At 28.5% G+C, this 23,747-nt stretch overlaps 2 protein-coding genes across 7 annotated transcripts in view; both read right to left on the bottom strand.

The window, feature by feature from the left end:
- Positions 1–1,261: 1,261 nt before the first annotated feature.
- On the bottom strand, positions 1,262–11,596 carry LOC127279863 (uncharacterized). Of its 4 annotated transcripts, none has more exons than XM_051302506.1 (10): positions 11,438–11,596; positions 7,041–7,109; positions 5,733–5,968; positions 5,490–5,606; positions 5,277–5,414; positions 5,098–5,184; positions 4,599–4,745; positions 3,588–3,759; positions 3,356–3,515; positions 1,262–2,598 (listed from the first exon to the last, which is right to left on the bottom strand). In XM_051302506.1, exons 2-10 carry the CDS (start codon positions 7,104–7,106, stop codon positions 2,342–2,344), a joined length of 1,380 nt encoding a protein of 459 aa, XP_051158463.1. In that variant the 5' UTR covers positions 7,107–7,109; positions 11,438–11,596; the 3' UTR covers positions 1,262–2,341. The 4 variants fall into 4 exon arrangements, with proteins under 4 accessions (XP_051158463.1, XP_051158460.1, XP_051158464.1 ...); XM_051302503.1 differs by lacking the exon at positions 11,438–11,596 and adding an exon at positions 7,434–8,133 and having other exon boundaries at positions 1,263–2,598; XM_051302507.1 differs by lacking the exon at positions 11,438–11,596 and adding an exon at positions 7,434–8,129 and having other exon boundaries at positions 1,265–2,598; positions 5,277–5,396.
- A 3,084-nt stretch (positions 11,597–14,680) lies between these two features.
- LOC127279862 (transcription termination factor 5, mitochondrial) overlaps positions 14,681–23,747 on the bottom strand; it is a 137,073-nt gene continuing 128,006 nt past the window's right edge. For 2 of the 3 annotated variants that reach the window (XM_051302501.1, XM_051302500.1), the window contains exon 6: positions 21,944–22,259. In XM_051302501.1, the coding sequence (XP_051158458.1) occupies positions 22,073–22,259 (187 nt within the window). In that variant the 3' untranslated portion in view covers positions 21,944–22,072. Of the gene's footprint in view, positions 14,898–21,943; positions 22,260–23,747 lie in introns of those variants that run through there. The other variant, XM_051302502.1, reaches the window with a different exon arrangement.

The raw sequence follows: 23,747 nt of genomic DNA, 5'->3' as shown, positions 1-23,747 counted from the left end.
AAACAGACTTATAAGAATATCCTAACGACAAACAAACAATTTTTCAAATATAAACTAATTCTTTATATTTTGACAAGAAAAATCTTTCCTCAAAAAATAAAAATACTTGCTCATACGATTAATCATGTAATAGATTTTTTAAAACAAAGTAATAATAATAAAAACAACAATTAAAATTCACAACATTTTTTTAGGAAAAATTTTTCTGTTATTTACAAATTACATATATATAAATAAATATAAATTCGTACTTACCAGACATCTTCCTGAAGATCAAACACCGGTTCAATTTATTTTTCATGCGTTTCACATATTTTGACACTTGTCCATTTCACAGTGCTGCACTCTCACCGTCGAATCATAACAACACTCACAACCACGATGGTAACCAACTCGCGTGCGCCTCATATCTCGCACCCGCATGGTAATAAAAACAATGAACTGGACAAATTACAGCCATTTTTATTTCTACTCGTAAATTTCTTTTTAGTATTTCCAGTTTTGAAGAAACATTTCTAAATTAAATTAAACCAAATTTAACACACAAGCAGTTTAATATATTCCACATTAAGGTAAGTTCGCCGATTTTTTAAAAATTCTCTACATTTTTTTCTACAATTATTCAAACATTTGCATTTCTTAAAACAGTGACATTTTCCCTATCAGTGCCGTATATTTTTGATAAAATCTCAAGGGGCCCCTCACATGTACATAAGGTTAGAGTGTGTTAGTTTAAAAGTTTACCAGACCGTCGAACACTCTTAATAAATGTATTAATAAAGAAATTTTAAAATGTTTACATTTAAAATAAGATAATTGAAAGTACAATGCAATTCAATAATTAAGTTACTAATTACTTTAAAGTCCTATTTCTAATTCATCAATAATTTTCAAAAGATCACTTAATTCTTTTATGGTTGATATTTTTGTAAATTGTGGAAATGACATTATTTTATCATCAACATAATCATTTACCTTCATATTACTAAAAACTGCAACCCTTTTTCTTATGTCATAATTATCTTCAACTCTTTGAAGTCCAAAAAAAGAAGTATTTCCTCTAGTAAAACCCCACTTATCAAAAGGAAGTATTATGTGGTCCAAATGATTTTTTAGTTCCGAAAAAGTTATTTTCTTTTCCACATTATTTAAATTGTAGCATTCTGCGTTTACCTATATAAAAGAGATTGAATAATAATTATTATATAATGAAAGTCTTAAATTTATATTACTCTGTTTACTGTAATTCATATCTTTAAGTAGTTAAAATTATAGGTTAACATTCACTTAAAAAAAATTATAAATACTTACTGTGGTAATATTCTTATACATTATTGCGATTATTTTCTTTAAAATCAAACACTATATTTTCAAATATAATTTTTTATTACAATATAAATGCTTTTAATCAGAAACTTCGTGAACTTAAGTTAATTATATAAAAAATAATATTAAGACAACATGACACTACAACAACATAGCAGACGACTTTCCATAGGAATATCAAAAGTTTCAGGTTTTTCCCGTTACGAACGCCACCTCCGACTATTCTAATTTTCCGGAATGCTTTTACCATAATTGGGGACATTTTTCATCCAATCGACACATGGAGTGAAGACTCCTTATTCATACATCGTGTTTTGAATATAGAAAAGACTTAAATATCATTGGTTTGCATTAAAATTTAATCCACTTTGTGTATTTTCATTTCAAAATAACAAAATATAACCTATAGCTTCTAAGGTCCCTTTCTTCGCGACACGTCACATATATATATTTTTTTTATCACACATGCTCAAAAAACTCGCTTTTTTGCGAGGGGGAATTTACTCTGGTAGTCAAGTGTACACTTGCCTGGTAATACTCGGTAATACCTGTAATATCTGTAATATTTTGTAATGTCTTGTAATAATAAGTATTATTGTGTAATATCATGTCCCAGATAACAAAATGTGCGCATGTTAACTGCGTATAAGCCGGACCACGTGCAGATTGATGGAACTAACGTGCCGGCATTTGAGTAGCGCAATGTAAGTGCCATTGCTGGCGATATCACCCGCACGGTGGTCCGGCGCACGTTAGGGCGCCCGATGGTCCGATGCATATCTGCCTACATTTATTATACCAAAATGGTAAATAACTAAATTTATAAATTGTAAAAATAAAACAAATATATGGAAAAATATTTATTTTTTACTTATTTTGTATAATACTGAACACACTTAAAATTAAACATAAAAGTATTAATAAAATTAAATATAAGTTAAAAAAATAAAAGTAATTTAACACTTAATGTTACACAAATCTCTCGACAATTTTTTCTTTAACTTTTTTATACAAATTATTCTTGCATGTCCATGTCCTCATCATCATAGTTTCCATCATCTTCGTCACCGTCATATTGCTCGCTGTTATCATCTTCATCACCGTCATTACTGCTATTATCGTCTTCTACTTCATTTTGTCTTGGTAGTTGTAAACTTTTTTTAATTTTATTTCTGTATCGCTGCTTCGTGCTTTTTAGTACGTCTAACATAGATAACTTGTAAACCTCTTTATTGGCAGGCCCTTCGAATAAAGAACATTTACAAGCAGCTCCTATAAAGACATAAGAAAATTGTGTTTTTCATTATGCAAGAAAGTAACAATTTTTTATAAACAATGATTATTTTTTACATTTGAACTAAATTTTTAATACAATTTTTTATTTATGCACGCTTAGAAATTTTTTAATTATGTTTTAGAAAGTTTCGAAATAGATCTGATGAGATTTTTTATTTAACTGACTTTTTTTAGTAATACCTATATAATAAGAAATATGGTTTAAAAAATTTTTAAACCAAAAGTATTTTAGTTTGATTTTCTGCGAAAAACCAGACTTATATTTTACTTTTCTAAAAAGCTCATTTAAACATCAGTCTCATAAGGCTCACTGAAATTTTTTGCAATAAATTATTAATATTTTTGGGAATGTATAAAAGGAAAACTTACAAAAATCAGGGTAAAAAGTTCATTTGTTTATAAACATTTTTTAAATTAAAAAAAGTAATAATCATTAAGTATCAGTCTAAAAAGCTACATAAAAAGCCATTTCATGTAAAATTTTAAGTCGACATTCAAAATTTTTTTTCTTTTTAGAAAAATATAAAATTTTCTATATCTCATAAGCACGCAAAATTCGTTATTTTACACATCTAAAGATTGGATCTAAAGTTATTCATTTTTTGACCGAACGAATACGACGTTTTTTCGCACGAAAAATAGCTTTCACCAAACCCTGACTTCAGATTTAAGAAATTGCTACATTAGTATCTTTGGCTTTTAATGTTAACAAAGAAGATGTTTAAATACTCACGGTAAAATATGTTAGACACTTTAGTGTCTCCGAATTTTTCTGTTTCACTTGTTTTGTTCCAAGTAAACTTGGTTACCAGTTGGTCCGCCATTACCTCTTTGAGAGCGCAGCTCAAAAATTCTTTTAATTTAGATCCACCAAGTCTCACCAGGTGATCGTGCTGAAAAATGTAATGAAGATATATGCATGTTTTAAGGTATTGAATTCAATGATCATTTATTAAAATGCTTACTACTTTTTGGCGAATCTCTTTATTCTCATCAGCTTCTAAAGCTTGAAACTCTTCTACCGTTTTAATAGGGAAACCTATCAAAGGTTGATACAATGTCTCCTCTACAACTCGGTCAGAATCTGAACGCAACTGCAGTAAGTGGAGAATTTCTGCATTCTGATTCTCTAAATTGCTGTTCCCAAAAAATGATGGAAAAACATTAATAAAATTCTATATATAGCATTGCCTATGGAAGACAAACTCTTATTAACACTAACAAATTTTTAACTTTCTTTTTTAAGATTTTCTTGAAGATAATTTATATATTTTAGAAAAAATGTCCCTTTACAAAAAAATTTCCGAAAAATTTTAATTTTTATGCAAAGTTTTTAATATAAAAAATAATAAAATTACAATTTTTTATTGAATAAATCATTACATTTTTGAGTTACAAGTTACGAAGAAAATAACAAAAGTGTTCATTAATCGTTTGCTAAGTCTAAAAAATGTGAAATAAAAATTTTTCATTCTTGAAAAATAAATGTTTTGAGATTTTCTGTCGCTTCGATGAAAAAAAATATTTAAACATTTTTTCGTGATTAGAAAGTTGCACACTTTTTATATTTGTCTAGCGACTTCAAATCATATTTTTTTAAAAAAAATCGATTTCCTCTCTTTTACGCTTTTTAAATAAAAAATAAAATTTATTAATAAAAAATTTCAAATTGTTGTTTAAATAATTTTTTCAAAAAATTAACTCATTTTCTGGAAAGTTTTCCAAATGAACATTTTTCTTGAAATTGATAATTTAGCTGTTAAAAAGCTGTGGGTAAAAGAAAGATTTTCCAAACTTTCAATTATTATTAACATTGAAATTTTCTTGATTTATAAATAAACTCTTACAACATAACATTGAGGATATAATATGTTATAATTTTGCTACATATGTGTAAAGAAAATTTCAGATTTCGACTATCCCTTCCATAGGAAACGCCCTATAAAAATATTTTTATAATAAAATATTCCACTCACTCGAATCTCCGCAACACTTCATTTTTGAACTCCAAAAAATCGTTTTTAAACTTCAAATAATCGTTTTTGAACTCCAAAAATTCGTTTTCACCGCCATCTTGATTATTATTATCAAACATATTAGACGTTGAATCAGACAAAAATACTCTGAAAAATATTTTTAATTATGTGGAAAATATTTCTGTAAAATATTTTATCTATTTTTTAATAAATTTTAATAAAAAATTGAAAATATTAAATAAGTCTTGAATGTTGAGTAGAAAAAAAAGTGAAATAAATATCCATACTTTTTGTCACTCTGTAACTTATTTTGTAATAATTAAGATTTTTAACTTTGATGACCACCTATTAAAATTGGAAATTTATTGAGTGAGTGAACTCACTTCTGTAATTTAGTTTTACTTTCCTGTTTAAAAATTTGTGTATACTCTAATTTTGATTTATGTTGGAATTATCTATTTCTTAAACGATATACACATTTTAAAAAATTAATACTTACAATTCTGTAAGACCACCACTGTCATTAACTATTTGCATGGAATTTGGAGACATGGGCAGTGCGTTCTGTCTTAATGAGGTCACACTTCTGTTGGAAAATAATAAGTATGGTAATATATTTCACGTGAAAATCAAAAACAAACTGAAATGTGTTAGATATTCCACAAAGTTTTGATTTACAAATTTGAAAGAGGGATTTTCTGCTTTGGTTGGTATAAGCTCTGATATGCACCTAGCTGTATGCTTCCAGAATTTGATGTTCCTGCATTCTGATTTCCTGAATGCTGTACTTTGTCCGTCCTAGAATATAATTTATTACTGTTATTATTAAAATTATTTTTCGAAACAAATTAAAAAGTTTTATTGTAGATATTTCACAAAATTTTTACTCACTTTGAAAGATCAATTTTCTGGATTTGCTGAGTTGTGGTCTGATGTGCACCAACTTGCAAGCTTCCAGAATTTGATACTCCTGACTTCTGAACTTCTGAATGCTGCTGTTGGTCTCTTCTAAAAATAGTTAAAATGAAATTGTTTCTTAATTTATTATTATATTTAGTATATTATATTTATTCATTATTAAAAAAAGTTATTATCAACATTATTTATTAAGAAACACTACAGAATTTTCCTTACTGCTTATCAGTTTCTAGGTTTAAACTTATCGCCAGTTTTTTCAAGTTTTTTAAGCTTCCGGTGACAGTTTTTGCTTTTTTGGATATTTTCGGGATAGTCTCTTCGTCAGAAGTGCTTAAAATGTTCTTAGGTGTTGTAATTTTTCTCCCTGTACTGGATACTCTTAGGGTATTTTTAATAAACATTTTGTTTACTGTTTTTGATGCAACTTTTGCTCCTTTGGCTTTCTCGATTGCCTACAAAAAAATTTAATAACTTGTTAATCGTGTATCAAAAATTTTAATCTTGTTTTAATGCACACTGTATCATTTTGTCATGATTTAAATGACACACAATTTCATGAAAGTGGTAGTTTTGTTTTTAATTGTGAATACAGGGTTGCTATGTTTTGCCTCGAACAAAATTCCCTGACTTTTCCACGAAGCTAAACTACGCAACGTTTGCAAAGAAATTTTTTATTTTAAAGCTAAACATTTGGTTAACGTTTAAAATTACAAATACGTAATCTCGGCGAAATATTTAACTTATGAGGAACATTTTTCAGTTAAATATTGAGCCTAGATTACGTATACGTGTAATCTAAGCGTAATATTTAACTTAAAAAAAATTTTTTCGTTGATAAACGTTCCGTACTTCAGCTTCATACTTTTTCCTCGATTTCCAGGGCTCAAGTAATATTTTTCTATAATCTGTTGAATTAATTAATTTAACATTCCTTCGTTGACAATAAAGTTAGTTTAATTGAAATTTAAACTCTTTTGACAACATATATTTATATTAATAATTATTTTTTGCGTTAAAGTTGATAAAAAAAGTCTCCAGTTGTTTTAAAACTGAGAAATAAGACTTATTTTTTAAAAAAAGTTGCTAAAGTTTATTATTTCTTAAAATACCCTTAAAAAGATAAAAAAAAGAACGTGTCCAATTAGGTCAAAAATGAAAAATAAAACTTAAGAGGAAGGACCAACCATTCAAAATTTACATTGTTTTACATGCGTAAATTTTTTCTTGCATTGTTTAGGATCTGAAATTATGTAATTCAAAAAGCGTAGCAACCCTGGAATATTAATACAAAATTTAATTAAGTTAGCAGTTTCATATTACTTTTTTCAACTTAAAATGTAAAAAAAATTTCACTATTCAACTTTTCTTATTCCGATAATATATAGATAAATTAAATTGTATAGTTTTAAAAGTTTTGCGAAGAAACAGTATGTTTTCAAAGACTTGACCATATTGGTATAAAAGCATTGCGTTTCTGCATCGTGTGTCTTGTAATTGCTCAAAATTTTAAGAATAAATTCTTACAGTATTTTTAAGGGACATCTTTTTGACCGCATTAGGAGGTGCGTCTTTCTCTCTCATATTTTCCATGGCCTGTAAAGTAATTATACAATTTTTAAAACCATAGTTTTTATACTTTACTATATGTAAAAGTGTAATAATTAATAATATAAGTAAAATAAGTAATAACAAAAGCATAGAAAATGATTGAGTTTTTTATACACGGAAGTTGGTGATACATTAGTTACAAAAATTTTGTTTAACTTAATTTGAAATTTAACATTTTATAACTCATGAAATGTATTATTTTGTAATATTTTTGTTGCAATAATAGATACTTCTGCTTATTGAATTATTGCGTAACAAAAATTTACTTTTAGTATTAATTAAAAATTATGGCAAAATTTTTTTACTCACATGATATTATGTAGCATACAAGCTTTTCAAATGCTTCTACATAAGATATTAAATTTGAGGAATTTCTTGTTGACTGCATAGTACTGAACATACCCAGTCATTTTCTATTACATTTTCTTCTTGTCCTAGTGCAGTACTCCAACAAGGCATTCTGTAACATTTGTCTTTCACTTGATTGAGTGAAACTACTTCCATTGAATTCGACAAGTTTGTACACTTAAATACCCCAGCAACTTCAGATGATATTCCAATGTCGTATACACCATTCTTTGTTCGATAGGCTTGAAAAATGAGAGAGAATTCGTCTTCTACCTGCACAATGTTCTTTATTAATCCAATTCTTCCATCTTGGAGTTGGATACAGCAGTCACGTAAATTTTTAGCAAGTGTAATCTTTCCAATTATCAATTTCTGAAACTGTTGGCATGAATTATCTAGAATTTCTTGAGGAAGAGGACCTTCGGCATGAGGCAATGAAGGTTGTATGCGAATGGCATTATCAACCGGCACTGAATTCAAATGATTTAATTCCTTAATTATTTTATAATACTGTTGAAGAAGATGATTAGGCTTGCGTATTAACTTGCGAAATTCTGGCATGTTATTTTCGTATCCGAAAGAACTGTGAGAATCCAAATCACTAAGCTCTTGAACATCAGAGACTATGTGACACGCCGCATGAACATTATAAGACATGAATTGCAGTCCATAAAGTTCTTTGTAAAGATTTACGTAAGTTTCCATAGCTTCCTGACAAAATTTCAAGAGTTCTTGAGATATATTTTTGCGTACCAGAAGACGCAAAACACCGTTCAATATTAAAAAATGATTATAACATTCCTCTTCAAAAATACCTTTTAATAGAGATGGCATTGTGTATAATGCAATTTGCCTGAATTCTGTCGCTTTAAAACAATGAAAAGCAGACAATTTGTTTGGCCTTCGATTAAATTCTGTAGGACAATACTCTCGTAGCTGCATCATTCTACTATTAGCGATGTCTATTTTCCTGCCGGATAACCTTTGAATATTAAATTTTCCTTCTACGTTCGCTACTATTATTTTTTTGACATTTCCTATCCACATACTGTGCAGTGATTCAAAGGGTACTTGTTTTACTAAATTTATTAATCCTGATAATGGACTTCTTCCTTCATGATGATTCTCATCAGTCATATTTCTATATTCTTCACCAGTGCGCAGTGTGTGATTGACTCCCTCGTAAGTCATTCTATTCATAAAATGGACACCTTCTATTTTACATTTCGAGCAAGGTTTAGCCGAGTTGTGAGAGGAATGAGCTAAAATCATGGCCCGTGCAGGAGCGTCTGCAATGAAGCAATGAATTCTTAGAAAAGTTAGTTTATTGTTGATGATAATTTCATCTCTGCAAATTTGAGTGACTTCGTGAACAAATTCCTCAAAAAAGTCAAATGCATTTCCTGGCTTTCCATCACCTACAAAAACACCTGCAATTAGTGGTTTTCTATCTCCTATATTAAGAATTCGATACTGAATGGGCCAAAACTGCTTCGTACTCTTATTAACTTTGGCACCATCAGTGCTAAAGTCTATTAAAATTATTTCAGGCAACATATTTGCTGGGATATTTTTTAGCTTCTTCTCAAGAGTCGATCGGAAACCAATATGTAGGTATTCACCACCAGCCATGGGTCGAAGCAAACCAGTTACAATAACAGTAGGAGTCTGGAGAATTGTTCTACTATCTTTTGGAAGAAAATTTAAATTCAAAGGAAATTCTCGGAAACATTTTAGAAGGATGTTACACTGACTATGCTTTAAGTTGGCAGACAAAAATGCGTTTCTTATTGATCTTTTCTTTAATTCAGCTAAATTAATGAGAGGAACATCTTCATCTTCTGAAATAACTTCTCTAGCATTATCATCATGTTCTGAAAGCTCCTCAGATCTATCAGTAAATGTTTCGCTATCACTGTCGTTTTGACCTGAACTTTGACTTTCTTGATCATCATCACCCTGATCGTAATCTCCATTGCCATCTCTATCATTTTCCCCATTGCCATCATCGTTAACGTCATGTAAATAGTTCACTAGATGCAAGTCGTTATTTTCAGCTTCATTATTGTCATCTGAATAATTTTCGCTTTCTGTTGTGGAACCAGAATCGTCAATATTTTGTATGGAATCAGAAGCATCATTATTTCGACAACGCATAATACGTAATCGCTTTCTTTTTTGATTTGTACTAAGGTCAAGAAATCTCTTATTTTTATCTTTTTCCATAATTTTTCCCTCTCGATTTTACGAAATCTATGTGGTAGAAAAAATTGTTGTGTTAATCTCGTATTACTTAGAAAAATTATAAGTAAAGCAACTTAAACAAAATAATTTCATGCCTTGTACCACTTATTTAATGGATAATTTCAAGATACTTGTGAAATTTTCGAAATTTAATTGAGATAAAATTACTTAATATTTTATAAGACTTGAAGTGCAATTCAAAATTTTCGAAAAACATAATCAAAAGTTTTACAAGAAATCATTCCACATCATGGCTGATAAAAATCATAATTTTTTTAAAAGAAATAATAACATTGATAAAATAATCTCAATACATAAACAAAATAAACTATTTCGAGAAACTGAAATGAAATAAATATATTTTAAAATCAAATTACTTTCATGCAAATTTTAAAAAAGTAACACTTAAAGAATCAAAGATATTATACAAAATACCACAATACCAAAATTAATTGAACCAATACATCACCAAATTCCTAAAGACTATACGGATACTAGAGTAATATATGCATTTCCAACTCATACTACATTATACAGCAGTTTATTTTAGACTATCAATAAATTATAGCCAAAATTTCATTAACAAAAATTGTCCTTCTAGTTCTGAAAATTAATTAATTCTGAAAGTACAGAATAATTTTAAATCGATTTTCACAGAAGTACATCAAATAATAAGAGATGATTTTTTTATTATCTATTTCACAAAAAAGTTAATAAGTTTTATACCTACTTAAATAGGAAAGAGGCGTTTCACATAAAAAAGATTTATATGAATTATAAGCATGCGTTCCAAATTACTCTAAAATAATTAATTACTTAAAAATAAAATATTTTACGCTAATAAAAATATCCCAAAAGATACATGAAAATCACACTAAGTATTAGTTTTATATGTGCAAAGAGAAGAGTTACCACTATTTCAGATCTATATTATTTCAATAATTTTATCAAAGTTCCAAGTCATAAAAATGAAAATAACATTTTTATTTAGAATAATTTTTCGTCCACCACGAAACATTCTTTTATTCCCCTTTCCACGAAAAATAAAAAAATAATACGTTATTTTATGTCATGATGTATTATAGAAAGAAAGATTTCAAAAAAATGAAATAAACAGAAATAAACACAAATTATGTTTAAAAAATATAAAATTACATCAAAAAATAAAAAAACGTTACTAATTATTATTACATTTTACATTATACATTACCATTATTTTCAAAAATAAGAATTTTAATGAAAATTAATAAATGAAAATAATAAATTAAACAATTGATTTGATATATATCAGGATTGCCACAAAAATTTGATTATTATTTGATTCCCTGATTTCCAGACATAATTTTGAACTTTTTCCTTACCCTGATGAAAGACGTTCAAGAGGTGTTCAATTAAAAAAACAATTTTAATTATTATTAATTAAATCTAAAATATGTAATAAAAACTGATTTTATTGTTAAACAATTAAAAAAAACGTTTAATCAATGTAAAAGTGACATTAACATAACCTTATAATTATTAGCTTCTTAGGTCCCCTTTTTTTTGCGTGGCGTCACATATTTATAGAGTACAAGAAGGAAAAAAGACAAAATTTCTGTATACAAAAAAATATACACTATAAATAAATGAAATCTTAAAGCAAAATTAATAGTAGACCGCATGGCCACGCATGTCGGTCGCTAGAAGAAGAAAAACTATACAATTAATCTTAACATACTCACTTAATCCGAATTTAATTCTTCTGTAATAATCAGCACTGCACTACAAAATTAAAAAAACAAAATTCACCTCAAACTCAACCACTTGATGCATATATATCACATATAAATAAACTTGCAATAGTTGCAATTCGCGTTGTAACGAAGACGTTAACCTTTATGAAAATGGCGTGTACAAATGGTCGAAACCAACGTCGAAACTGAAAAAGACTGCGCAGCACAGAGGGAATAAAGGCCAACGCACAATAGGTTCGCGAAAGTCGTTCGCGACCGGCACAATGCGGCACGGAGAAAAATGGAAAAACGAATAAAGTAACTTTTACTACTTTAAAAGTAAAATTGGACCTGTCCGAAGTTTCTGCGCATCTCTGGCAACTTTTACTCGAAAAATAGTAAAATTGACTATTTCTGTAGTAAATTTTACTGTTTCCGTAGTAATTTTTACTATTTCTGAAGTAAATTTTACTATTTTTGGAGTAAAAGTTGCCAGAGATGCGCAGAAACTTCGGACAGGTCCAATTTTACTTTTAAAGTAGTAAAAGTTACTTTTTCTTTTTTTCCGTGGGGTAACTTTTGGTCGCGTTAAATTTTGAGCGGCACGAAACATGCTTAATAACATGCACCATGTCTGGCGACCGTCGGGCGGCTAACGTGCCTGGCACGTTTGTTATCTGGGTGTAATACTGTGTAATACTTGTAATATTGTGGTATTTTGGTGTAATACCTTAAAAATTTTTAAGAAAATCAAACCAAAAAATGTTAATAGAAGTAAAAATTTTAAACACTAATTCAAATGTAGCGCGGGAGTTGATGCTGAAGTATAACAACTTTGCCATAGGTGGCGGTATCGAATGTTTACAGAATCAAATCAGAAGATGGTTCTTTAGTAATTGGCCGAATTTTAGCTTTTAGCTACCTAACTGGAATAAGTAGAAAAAATCGAGTACAGTAAGATATCTGCTTCTGTAATTATACCGAAACAAAATGGACGAGGCTTAGGTAGTTTGTGTTCGTGGTTTAAGATAGCAAAAAACCAAATATTAAACGTTATAAACATGGATGCTCACGGATAAAATAATATAGAAAATTATATTTGTTCAGTTCCTCGTCCAAAAATAAAAACAAATAAGTTATATTTATCGTGTTCTTTAAAAGAAATTTCAAAATATTTGAAATAATAGTTATTTACATTTTAAAAAAGACAAAATTTATTATTTTCTTTTATAAGTAGGGTAAATGCACTAATTGCGGTGCGATTCGAGTCAAAACACCTTTGAAATAGAAAATTCGACATTTCTATTGTATAAACTCAATTTAAGACTTATTAAACTCAAATGTTATGTTATTTAGATGTTAAAAAAATGTTTAACTTTATAAAAATCGATTATTTAAACAAATATGAGAAATTAAAAATAATACCGTAATTTTCTATTGCGGCGCGTTTGTATATCAATGTCGGAGATCAAAATTACGTGTATTTTGAAAATACTTTACCCGCCGAAATTAGAGCCAATGGAAACATTAAACAAGGAGGGGGCCCTTTATGTTTATTTCATAAACATTTTGCTTCCTCATTGTGTGAAGCAAAAAATTTGCTTCCTTGTGGATTAATACAATAAATTTCTCCGATCCAATTGATTGATTTAAAAAATTTCGAGTTGAAAACTTTTTCAAATTAATTAAATTTTTTGAAAAATTAAGAAAATTTTAATTCATTTTGGGTGTAACATATACTTTATATATACGAATGTGAATTTTTGATTTTTTAACTTTCATTAATTCTATTAATTTCAATCAAATCTATACTTTATATATAAAATTTTTTTTGGGGGGTATTTTTACCCTACTGAAAATCCCTGTATAAGATCTTGTACAACTTCCTGTACAGGATCAGCAACTGAACTTGTACAAGTTCTGACCAGTTCCTGTACAGGAAAATGCATACGAATTTGGAACAAGTTCATGTGTGAGATCTTGTACAAGATCTGGTGCAAGATCTTGTACAAGAAAGATACTTGTACAAGAAAATGTACATGATCTTGTACAATTTTATGTATAAGTACTTGTACATGAACACGTTCATGTTCTTGCACATGAAATAGTTGTAAAATTTTTTTTTTTAATAAAATTTGAGATTTTGATAATTTTTAACCACTAAGATTCGTAACTCATGCATGCTAAAAACTATTGCGCAGCTGTAAAGGTAAAAGTAAACTATTGCGCAGCCTTTAAAGTTTTTAATTTTTAGTAAAGAAAAACATGAATTAACATGTGCAAGAACATGGACGTGTTCATGTACAAGTACTTATACATGAAATTGTACATGAACATTTTCTTGTGCAAGCATCTTTCTTGTACAAGATCTTGCACCAGATCTTGTACAAGATCTCACACATGAACTTGTTCCAATTTCGTATGCATTTTCCTGTACAGGAACTGGTCAGAACTTGTACAAGTTCAGTTGCTGATCCTGTACAGGAAGTTGTACAAGATCTTATACAAGGATTTTCAGTAGGGTAAAAATCCTCTCGTCATTTTTGAGAGATAAATGTGATAAATAAGCCTACCAATTTTACCCAAATCCATTAAAACCTGTTAAAGATATCGTGTTTACAAAACTGATCCACACACACAAACATCCGGACAATTCATCAGGATCTCATATAACATGTTTCTATATGGACAAATCTCTAGAACCTTTAACATTTGAATTAAAATTTAAAAAAATAAATTTTTGTGAGCACACATTTGATATTTATTGTACTGCATCTTTAACCGGAATAGATTTCATTTTTATTATAGTACAATCATTTTTCAGTTGCCCCCTACTTAAAAATATCACTTTTTTGAAATGAAAAATTGTAAGGTTATCTAAATTTCCAATGTAATAGGAAATTTGCAATTAATATGAAAAATTGTATTTTTACATGATAAAATTATAATAAATTGTGGAGTATAATATAATATGATAAATATAATAAATTAATATAAAATATATAATAAAATATCATGAAATGTATTATAAAACATTATAAAAATGATACAAATATCATATAATTCAATAAATATATATTTATTATATAAATGATTTAATAAAAAAATATAAATATAATTAAAGGAAATAAGAAAACAATAATTATTCACTTTTTATACAATTTATATTTTTCAGTCACCTGCTTGAATACATTATCAGAAAATGAAAATGTTGAATTTTTTTCTGGTGGATCGATAATTTTACATTAAATTGTACAAAACTCAATTGCTGGCAAGGTTTTAACACGCGGCCATCTAAATTTTTTACCTACACGAGACATACAATTGACTTTCAAAAAATCGTCTGAGCATTTTTGAATAGTTTCCACGTACCACTTTTCTTCTTTTACAAATGCAATCCATTCATTTTTTTTGTATTTGTACGAACAATTTTCTGCGCTTTTGTCATTATTACTAACATTAATTTTCTCTGTAAAATTAAAACAGTTTGGATTTAAATTATAGTGTTTGCACGGTGGTGAATATATACATTTGTTACACGACAGGTAAGATAGATAAAAAGATTGCGCTTCTTTGTTGCTCCAAGTAAGTTGAAAAATTTTTTTTGTTTGCGGTGCAGCTTTTAAATTATCAGGAATCATTTTATCGTGAAATTCAATATCTTTTTCGGAAATCGAGAACATTTTAACCTTTTCTGATTAGGTATTCACAAGAATTTTTGATGATTAATGCAATTTTATTGAAACCTTGTGAATATGTTCCTTTATTTGTACAGAATGAAAGCCCACAAACAATTTTTCAAAATTTTTTGAGATATCTCTAATTAAAAATTTATGTCATTTTTTTAAAAAAACATGTAACTTTTTTCTTGTTATTCAAATGAGATCAATTTTTTTCAAATTTCTCACAAAAAGATGCTATTTTAAGAAAAAAATAGTTCATGAAAAAAAAATTTTTTTTGCCCTGAAAAAAGTCAAGAAAAAATTTTGAATTCATTTTTTGAAAAAACTACCTCTTCGATTTAAATATTTTTTTTCTGCTTAATGCCTATGATGTTAAGAATAACTTCTCTAATTTTCATAATGGGACAGCAAGAACTTTGCGAAAAAATAATTAAAACGTCACGTGCGGCGCGACGGGACGCGCGCATCTTAGTTTTCACGTCCATTATATAGTATGGAAACATGCAAATATCTCGAAAAGTACGAATTTTCGTAAAAAATGTTTAATACAAAAGTTGTTCCAAACAAAAAGATCTACATATTTGAGACCAAAAAATTGGGCCGGGGTCCAATGTTAGGACAGAATTTCATAACGCTTACGAAATGAATGGAAACTAATTTTTTTACTCTGGGTCTCACATTGGGCCCCCAAAGATAAGATTTTTAAAAATTTATTTATTTATTTGTCAAAAAATGTTGGAACCAATCTCAGACATTGGGACCAATATTTTGGGCACTTATAAAACATGTCTGAACGCAGAATTTCATAGGGATTACGAACTTGATACTGAAAATTAGTGATCTTATTTATGAAAACCACTTTTTTCATTGTATGGCCCAACATTGGGCCCACGCCCAATTTTTTGGTCTCAAATATGTAGATCTTTTTGTTTGGAACAACTTTTGTATTAAACATTTTTTACGAAAATTCATACTTTTCAAGATATTTGTAAGTTTCCATACTATATAATGGACGTGAAAACTAAGATGTGCGCGTCCCGTCGCGCCGCACGTGATGTTTTAATTTTTTTCTCGCAAAGTTCTTGCTGTCCCATTATGAAAATTAGAGAAGTTATTCTTAACATCATAGGCATTAAGCAGAAAAAAAAATATTTAAATCGAAGAGGTAGTTTTTTCAAAAAATGAATTCAAAATTTTTTCTTGACTTTTTTCACAAGGTTTCAATAAAATTGCATTAATCATCAAAAATTCTTGTGATCACATCCCATGGAATTGCTCAAATGTTGTTTTGAGAGAAACGCGTTTAAAGTTTTCTTAACAGCTTGGTCGTAATTAACAATGATTAAATTAAAAATGTCCTATAATCAGCTACGCCGGGTCCATATAGCATATCATTTCTATGCCTATAAGGTGTACTTTAAGCAAACAAATTTTTTTCTGGTTTTTTAAAAATTTCAAAGTGGTGTAACCCCTTAATTATTTTCACCAATATTGTTGATAAAAATTAATTTTTAAATCAAAAATATTGATAAAGAAAAAAAAATTAAGTATTAAAAATATTCTTGAAAAAAGATTAACTTTTAAAGGAAATATTGGTTAAAAAATGAATTATTTAATCAAAAATAGTGAAGAAAATAATTTTTTTTATTACCCCTCCAAGTAGCACGATATATCAACCAGATGTCACGGTGATATCACCGGGGAATGTCACCGTGACATCAGGAAAATGTCCGGCTTACGGTGATATCACACGGTAACATCGAGGTGATATCAAGGTGATATCACAGTCATATCACAGTGATATCACCGTGATATCACGGTGATATCATGTTGATATTTTACAGGGATTTAAAATTTTTAAAAAATTATTATTTTTTTTTATTTATTATTATTTTTTAAAGTATTAAAAATTTTAAATCCCTGTAAAATATCAACATGATATCACCGTGATATGACTGTGATATCACTGTGATATCACCTCGATGTCACCGTGTGATATCACCGTAAGGCGGACATTTTGACATTTTCCTGATGTCAAGGTGACTTTTCCCGGTGATATCACCGTGACATCTGGTTGATATATCGTGCTACTTGGGCAAGTAAAAAATTCGGTAATATTGCAGAATAATTCTTTTTCTATAATATTACCAAATTTTATTTACGACCTAGATAAGAAATTATACATAAGACTTATGTTATAGTTCACTGAAAGAAATAATAATTCGTTGGTGCAGCTACATGGAAAAACATTTTATATTAAAATACAATAAAAATGATAATATATTTTGACATACTCGATATGAAAAGGAGGCTATTCACGGTTCGCTAAGAGTTATCCATAATGTTATTTGAATATTTGAAATTACGATATGGATACTTACTAGTGAAAGAAAATAACATTTAATATAGTATATTAAAAAAATTAATTTTTGTCGATATTAAATTTAAGACAAGTAATTTTTAATAGGGAACATAATGAAGAAATGTAACTGAAAATAACAAGAATTAAAATAATAGTTTGGGAATTTTAACATACTAAATATGAAAAAATCTTAAAACCATAGCCGCAGGTATATCGATGTGAAAAATTAAAATTTTTGCTTTAGAAGTTTAATATCGACCACTATTGATTATTTGCGGGCCCTAGCTTCGTAGATGATCGATAATATTGACGAATTTACTCGAATGAAGAATGAGCTTGCCGCGCGGGAACAACCTAACCAGACCTCTGTGCCAACCTCGTGGACACAAAGAAATGACATTGGCAAAAATGACTAAAAATGTGTAGTTAAAAAAAATCAGTTAAAAGTACCATATTCAGAACCATTTTAACTAAACTTAGACAGTTGGTGGTACTAAATTTTAGTAGTCAATTTCACTTAGTTAAAATTACTAATATTTGTAGTTGAAATAACTGTCATGTGATTTTAAATGGCTTTACAACACTTTAGTAGTTAAAACTACTGTTAAAAATCGTTATTTTTAGGATTTGTGTAGTTGAAAGAAGCATTTCTTATTAGTTGAAGAAAAAAATTAAACTTACTATTTTCATGTAGTTAAAATAAGTGTTAAAAATAGTTATTTTTATGATTTATGTAGTTGAAAAACCAATTTTTCATAGTTGCAGAAAAACAAGTAAACTTAATGTTTTTATGTAGTTAAAATAAGTGTTGAAAATAGTTATTTTTATGATTTGTGTACTTGAAAGAACCATTTATTTCTAAATGGAGAAAAACAATAAGACTTACTGTTTTCATGTAGTCACTATTAATGTGAAGACTGTCGTTCAAGTCTAACATATAATTTTTGTTGTAGAGTTAACTGTTATTTTGTAGTAAGTATTACTATTTTTATCAGTTGAAAAAGTTTATATGTAAAGTTTAAGAATTATTAATTAAAAGAAGATAATAACTATTAAAAGTAGTAAATTTGACTGCATTGGATAGTAAAATTAACTGCATAGTGACAAGAATGTCCTCAAATATCACGTAAGTCATCCTAGCGTGAGTGGTTAGTTGGTTAAGTTGTCGGCTTACGAATGTTTGGGTCGTGCGTTCAATCCTCAGCGTTTCGGGATTTTTCTCTGTTAGGTATATAGAAATTAATTATTATAAGGCATGTATAAACGGAAGTAGTAGGGTAGAGGATGAAAAAATGGATCTCAATACTAATATTAATAATAATAATTTTACTACTTTCAATAGTTTTTTTTACTAAATTTTATAGTTCATTTAACCGTTTTTACATAGTTGTCTCAACTACTTTTTGTTAATAGTCGCCTCCTGGAACAATGAAAATTAGTAACTGCAACCTAATGAAACAGTTAATGTGACTGACAAAAAACCATTGAAATAACTTCTTTATTTGGTTAAATTTATTGTAAAAGTGGTAATTTTTACTATACTTTACAGTTATTCTGACAATTTTTACATAGTTGTTTCAACTACTGTATGTTCATAGGCGCCTCCTAAAACTAGGAGAAATAGTTAAAATTTAGTAAAATTTACCATAAATTTTTTTTGAGTGTGGCGTTGTTATACATCGTCTTCATATTTTACTAAAATAAAAGATGTAAGCTTTATGATTGATTCTCTCAAAAAGGGCAAATCAAAACGTGCACAATTTTAGACGGTGTTTATGTTCAAAAACAATAAAATTAATTTCAATTAATAAAAATCTGCCACCTATACGATAAGATTTAACAATTTTCAATCGGATCACTAATGAAAATTTTAAAAAATATAATTGTTTAAGTGAGATAATTATATAATCATCGTTTCTTACAAGCGCAGAAAAATTCTGCCGTTTAGTATATAAGGAAAATTCTGCTTCACCTCTCAGCGTACTTGCGAGCGAGCGTTTATGTGTATTATGCGTATTTAGGTGTATAGGTACCGTAAAATGGGGTAAAGTCGGCGTTTGGGGGTAAAGTCGGCCGGCGCTTTAAATCATTTTAAAGTTTAACTATTACTTTTTTCCAGAAGAAATCCGAGTTTTATTAAAAATGTAGTTAGAATTAATGTAAATTAATAAATGAAATACAATATTTAAGTGTTTAAAGCGCCGGCCGACTTTACCCGCAAACGCCGACTTTACCCCATTTTACGGTAGTTTTAAGTTAGGCTGTTAGGTAGGGATGAATGTATAAATTGTGTGTCTCAATGTATTCGAGTTCTCCATCTCACTCAAAACCTCAATAAATCTGTCGTTCTTTCCTTCTTCATTTCCCCATTTTTATTCTTTTATGCATGACTTACCAATTTTTAACAGTGCCGATATTAAAATTCACTTTTTCGAAATAACTGTTAAATATTAGTATAAACTTTGTTGACTATGAATACTGTATATGTGAATTTTAGAATTATTGTGAATTGATTTACAGAATTAACAGTGACTATAGTGATTTACAATATTGTCCATGAATAGCCGCACTTTACTATAGTATAATTTTAAATTATGCTTCCAGTTTTATTGTTTTCTAATATAAAATGTTTTTCCGTGTAGAATTATTTCTAGTTTTCCCATAATGTATTGGTAAACAGCTATTTGGATACTGTCATATATAACGCTAATTTAGATGATTAGAAATATTAAGTAATAATGATAATAGATTCAAAATCTCGTACTTAAATTACGTATGATTTCTCTGCACAATATACCTTTCCACTATTTGTACTTACGATACACTCACTCGTTGAGATAATCCGCTGGAACAAACGCTGTTCAGTGCGACTCGAGTCAATAAATAAATAAGAAATGCACAATTAATCAAACTTAACTATTTATTAAAGATATATTTTACGTTACACATTAATCCTAAATTGATAATAGATTAAAAATCTCGTACTTAAATTACGTATGATTTCTCTACACAATATACCTTTCCACTATTTGTACTTACGATACACTCACTCGTTGAGATAATCCGCTGGAACAAACGCTGTTCAGTGCGACTCGAGTCAATAAATAAATAAGAAATGCACAATTAATCAAACTTAACTATTCATTAAAGATATATTTTACGTTACACACTAATCCTAAATTAATACTTTGATATTATATTGTTATACATCCCGAGTCGCCAACACACGTGCACTCGCAACGACAGCCCGAATTGATCTGCTAATTGATTACTGCGCGCCCTCTTCCTTCCTTCCCGCTGGTGCTTGATCGGTGACAATCCGGAAATATCTGGATTTCCTATTTCTTTGACTGGACAAACGAATCAACTATATTAAGGAAAACCGCTGACACGCAAATCACTCACACATAGGATCAAATCACACCTATGAGATTCTCGAAGCTGATACTAAATAACACGTGTAAATTCACGACCTAATAAATATTCTAAAGACTATTTATTATAACGAAATCTTCCATATACATATATTATATAGGCAGTTTAGCCATACACTACCGTCCGAAATTAATCAATCAATCATAAATAAAATAATTATACAATTAAAGTTTTGTAAAAATTAAAATATATTTATAATCATTAAACAATTTATTATTAAGAATCAAAAACCTCGTTGGTCAAATTGAATTTTTTAATAATGAAATATATAAGTTTTATTACATTTATTTAATTTTAATAACTGTATAATTAATTTATAACACAATTATGATATCTTTCGCGTTATACAAATAATTTATGTTCACAAAAAGGCAAAAATAATTAAATTAATGGTGCCCGGAAAGCGCCTAATCAAAATCCTCTGTTTCGGCCCTGGCGCACGAACGAAAGAGGCAGCGAGACGGGAAAATCGAGCGATTGACGGTCGAATTTTTTTTCGTGCACGCTCGTTCTTTTTTTCAATTACTGGCCAACCCGTCAACATTTTTTATTGTTTTTGGAATCAATGGAAAGCTTAGATTTCAAGGAATAATTATGTTAAAGGACAATTTTTTTCGTCGATTTTCCTGGACCATGCAAGAGGTTAAAGTCAAGGTAGGTAATAAGCAAAAAATTACAACTATTTTTTCAACTTTGTAACATGATATATTTAAACCTATTTAAGCAATCTCATTCAAATAGGTATCATTTTTTTCGAAATTTAATAAGCTTTCCAACGCTATAAGGGAAAAGTCTCTACGTTAATTTCTCTCAGAGTTATCTTTATTTTCACGCGAGTATGTTTTTCAATGACTCGCGGTGTAAGCGTTCGCACAATTTCGGACGGTAGTGTACATATTGGCGTTCTATATGTATAGATGTTTAAGTCAATAAAAAAGTGTGTAACATAACCTAACCTTTTCGCCAGTTCAAAACAAAACACCAGCCATATTTATTTGTCAGTTCCCCCCAAAGCATTCCTTTCAATGTTAAACCTTTTACATTGTGATTCATTTTTATTTTCAACAACAAATTAACAAACAAATACATAGTTTGGAAACTTGTACTAGTGAAAATTTAAATTAAAATATTATCCATTGTCTTTGATAGTTTTAGTTACACTAGTTAACTCTTATTGTTAACTGCTTTGTCTACCGTATCCAGTGAAGCCAATGCACCATCACCAGAAAAATGAAATTCTATTTCCATATAGTATAAACACATTGCAAGTTGTTGTGATGGTGTAAATTGATGATTCCTGTAGTTTCTATATTTATTCCGAATGTAGCTTACAGTTTTCTCTATCTTGGACCTGATAATAAAACAATAATATTATCATGTCACATGAAAGCTTTATGAATTTATCAAATATATTTAAAAGTGTAATTATTACTGTAGAAGGAGAAATTTAAGATCTGCAATCATCTTTGTTAATAGAAGTGTTAAAATTTATATTACAGCTAATTTGAGGCAAATTTACTGGAAAGTTTGAACAAAAATTGTATTTATTTATAAATTTCTAATATGCATATTGAATAAGTAGTGTGAAAATTTAATTGTAGAGCTTTACCCAAGCAGAAATTTTCCTAGCTTTGCTCAACATAAAGTGGTGAACCTTACATGGAAGCCATTTATAGTATATCATGAAGTCTCCTTCCACCAAAATCCATTGATTACGTCGAAAAGCAAGCATCTAAGTCAGTCTGTTCAATAGATTTAAATAAAGACTGCAATCTTAAAAGTCCGTATTTAAAATTGTATGCAGGGACCTTCATGAAAGTCGATTAATTTTCATTTTGTTTCGATATTTGTAACGAAACAAAAGTAGAATGTACTTTTAAGGACGTTTATCCACGGAAATGCAGACCTCCAGAAAAAAATTAATTAACATTTAAATAATTAAAATAATATTATTAATTGTACTTTCTGACATACATATACAAAAAAAAATTTTTCATGAAAAAAATTTAAAACCTTCAAAATTTATTTGTTCAAACAATTTGCATAGAACAAAAATTTTCTGTCATATTACTTCTACAGAATTTTTTAAAAATGTTTCAATTTCAATGTAATATGGCTTATTTTCTCCGGAAAATGATTCTCTATAACTTCCCCCTGAGAATTTACAAATAAGCAAGCCCTTTGGAAAATATGACTGTTTATTTTAAAAAATCCAAATTTTCCTTTTAAACAAATAGCCATATTTTCAAACGGCTTGTTTGTATAAAAATCCACACGGTGAATTTGTAGAGAATAATTTTCTGCAGAAAATATGCCATATTACATTGAAATGGAATCATTTTTAAAAAATTCTATAGAAACTATATGACAGAAAATTTCTATCCTATGTAAATTGTATAAACAACTAAATTTTTTAGGTTAAAAATTTTTTTTTTTTAAATTGATATTTCTTCTTTCAGAAAGTACAATTAATAACATTATTTTAAATATTTAAATGTCAATTAATTATTCTTTTTTTTGGAAACCTGCATTTTCGTGATTAACGTCCTTAATTCAGTTTGGTATACGAAATGAAAGTCGAATAGACTTTTAATTCGGTTCGGTTAACAAAACGAAAGTGAAATGTACTTTCGATTCGGTTTGCTAAATCGAAACGAAAATAAAATATTGACTTTTGATTCCGATAGTATCCGTCGCTATGTGACTCTAAACTTGAGACTTGAAACGTAAGGCTTAAGACGTAATAAATTAAGACATTTGATTTGATTCAGTTAGAGAACCGAAAGTAATCTGATAAACTTTCGTTTCGTTTAAAAAACGAAATCAGAAGTATACTCTA

This window comes from Leptopilina boulardi, unplaced genomic scaffold, assembly GCF_019393585.1.
Source record: "Leptopilina boulardi isolate dan_hultmark-lab unplaced genomic scaffold, ZJU_Lbou_2.1 LbouV2_224, whole genome shotgun sequence".
NCBI lineage: Eukaryota > Metazoa > Arthropoda > Insecta > Hymenoptera > Figitidae > Leptopilina > Leptopilina boulardi.
The sequence above is the reverse complement of the archived record's forward strand: the minus strand, read 5'-3'. Positions and strand labels throughout refer to the sequence as shown.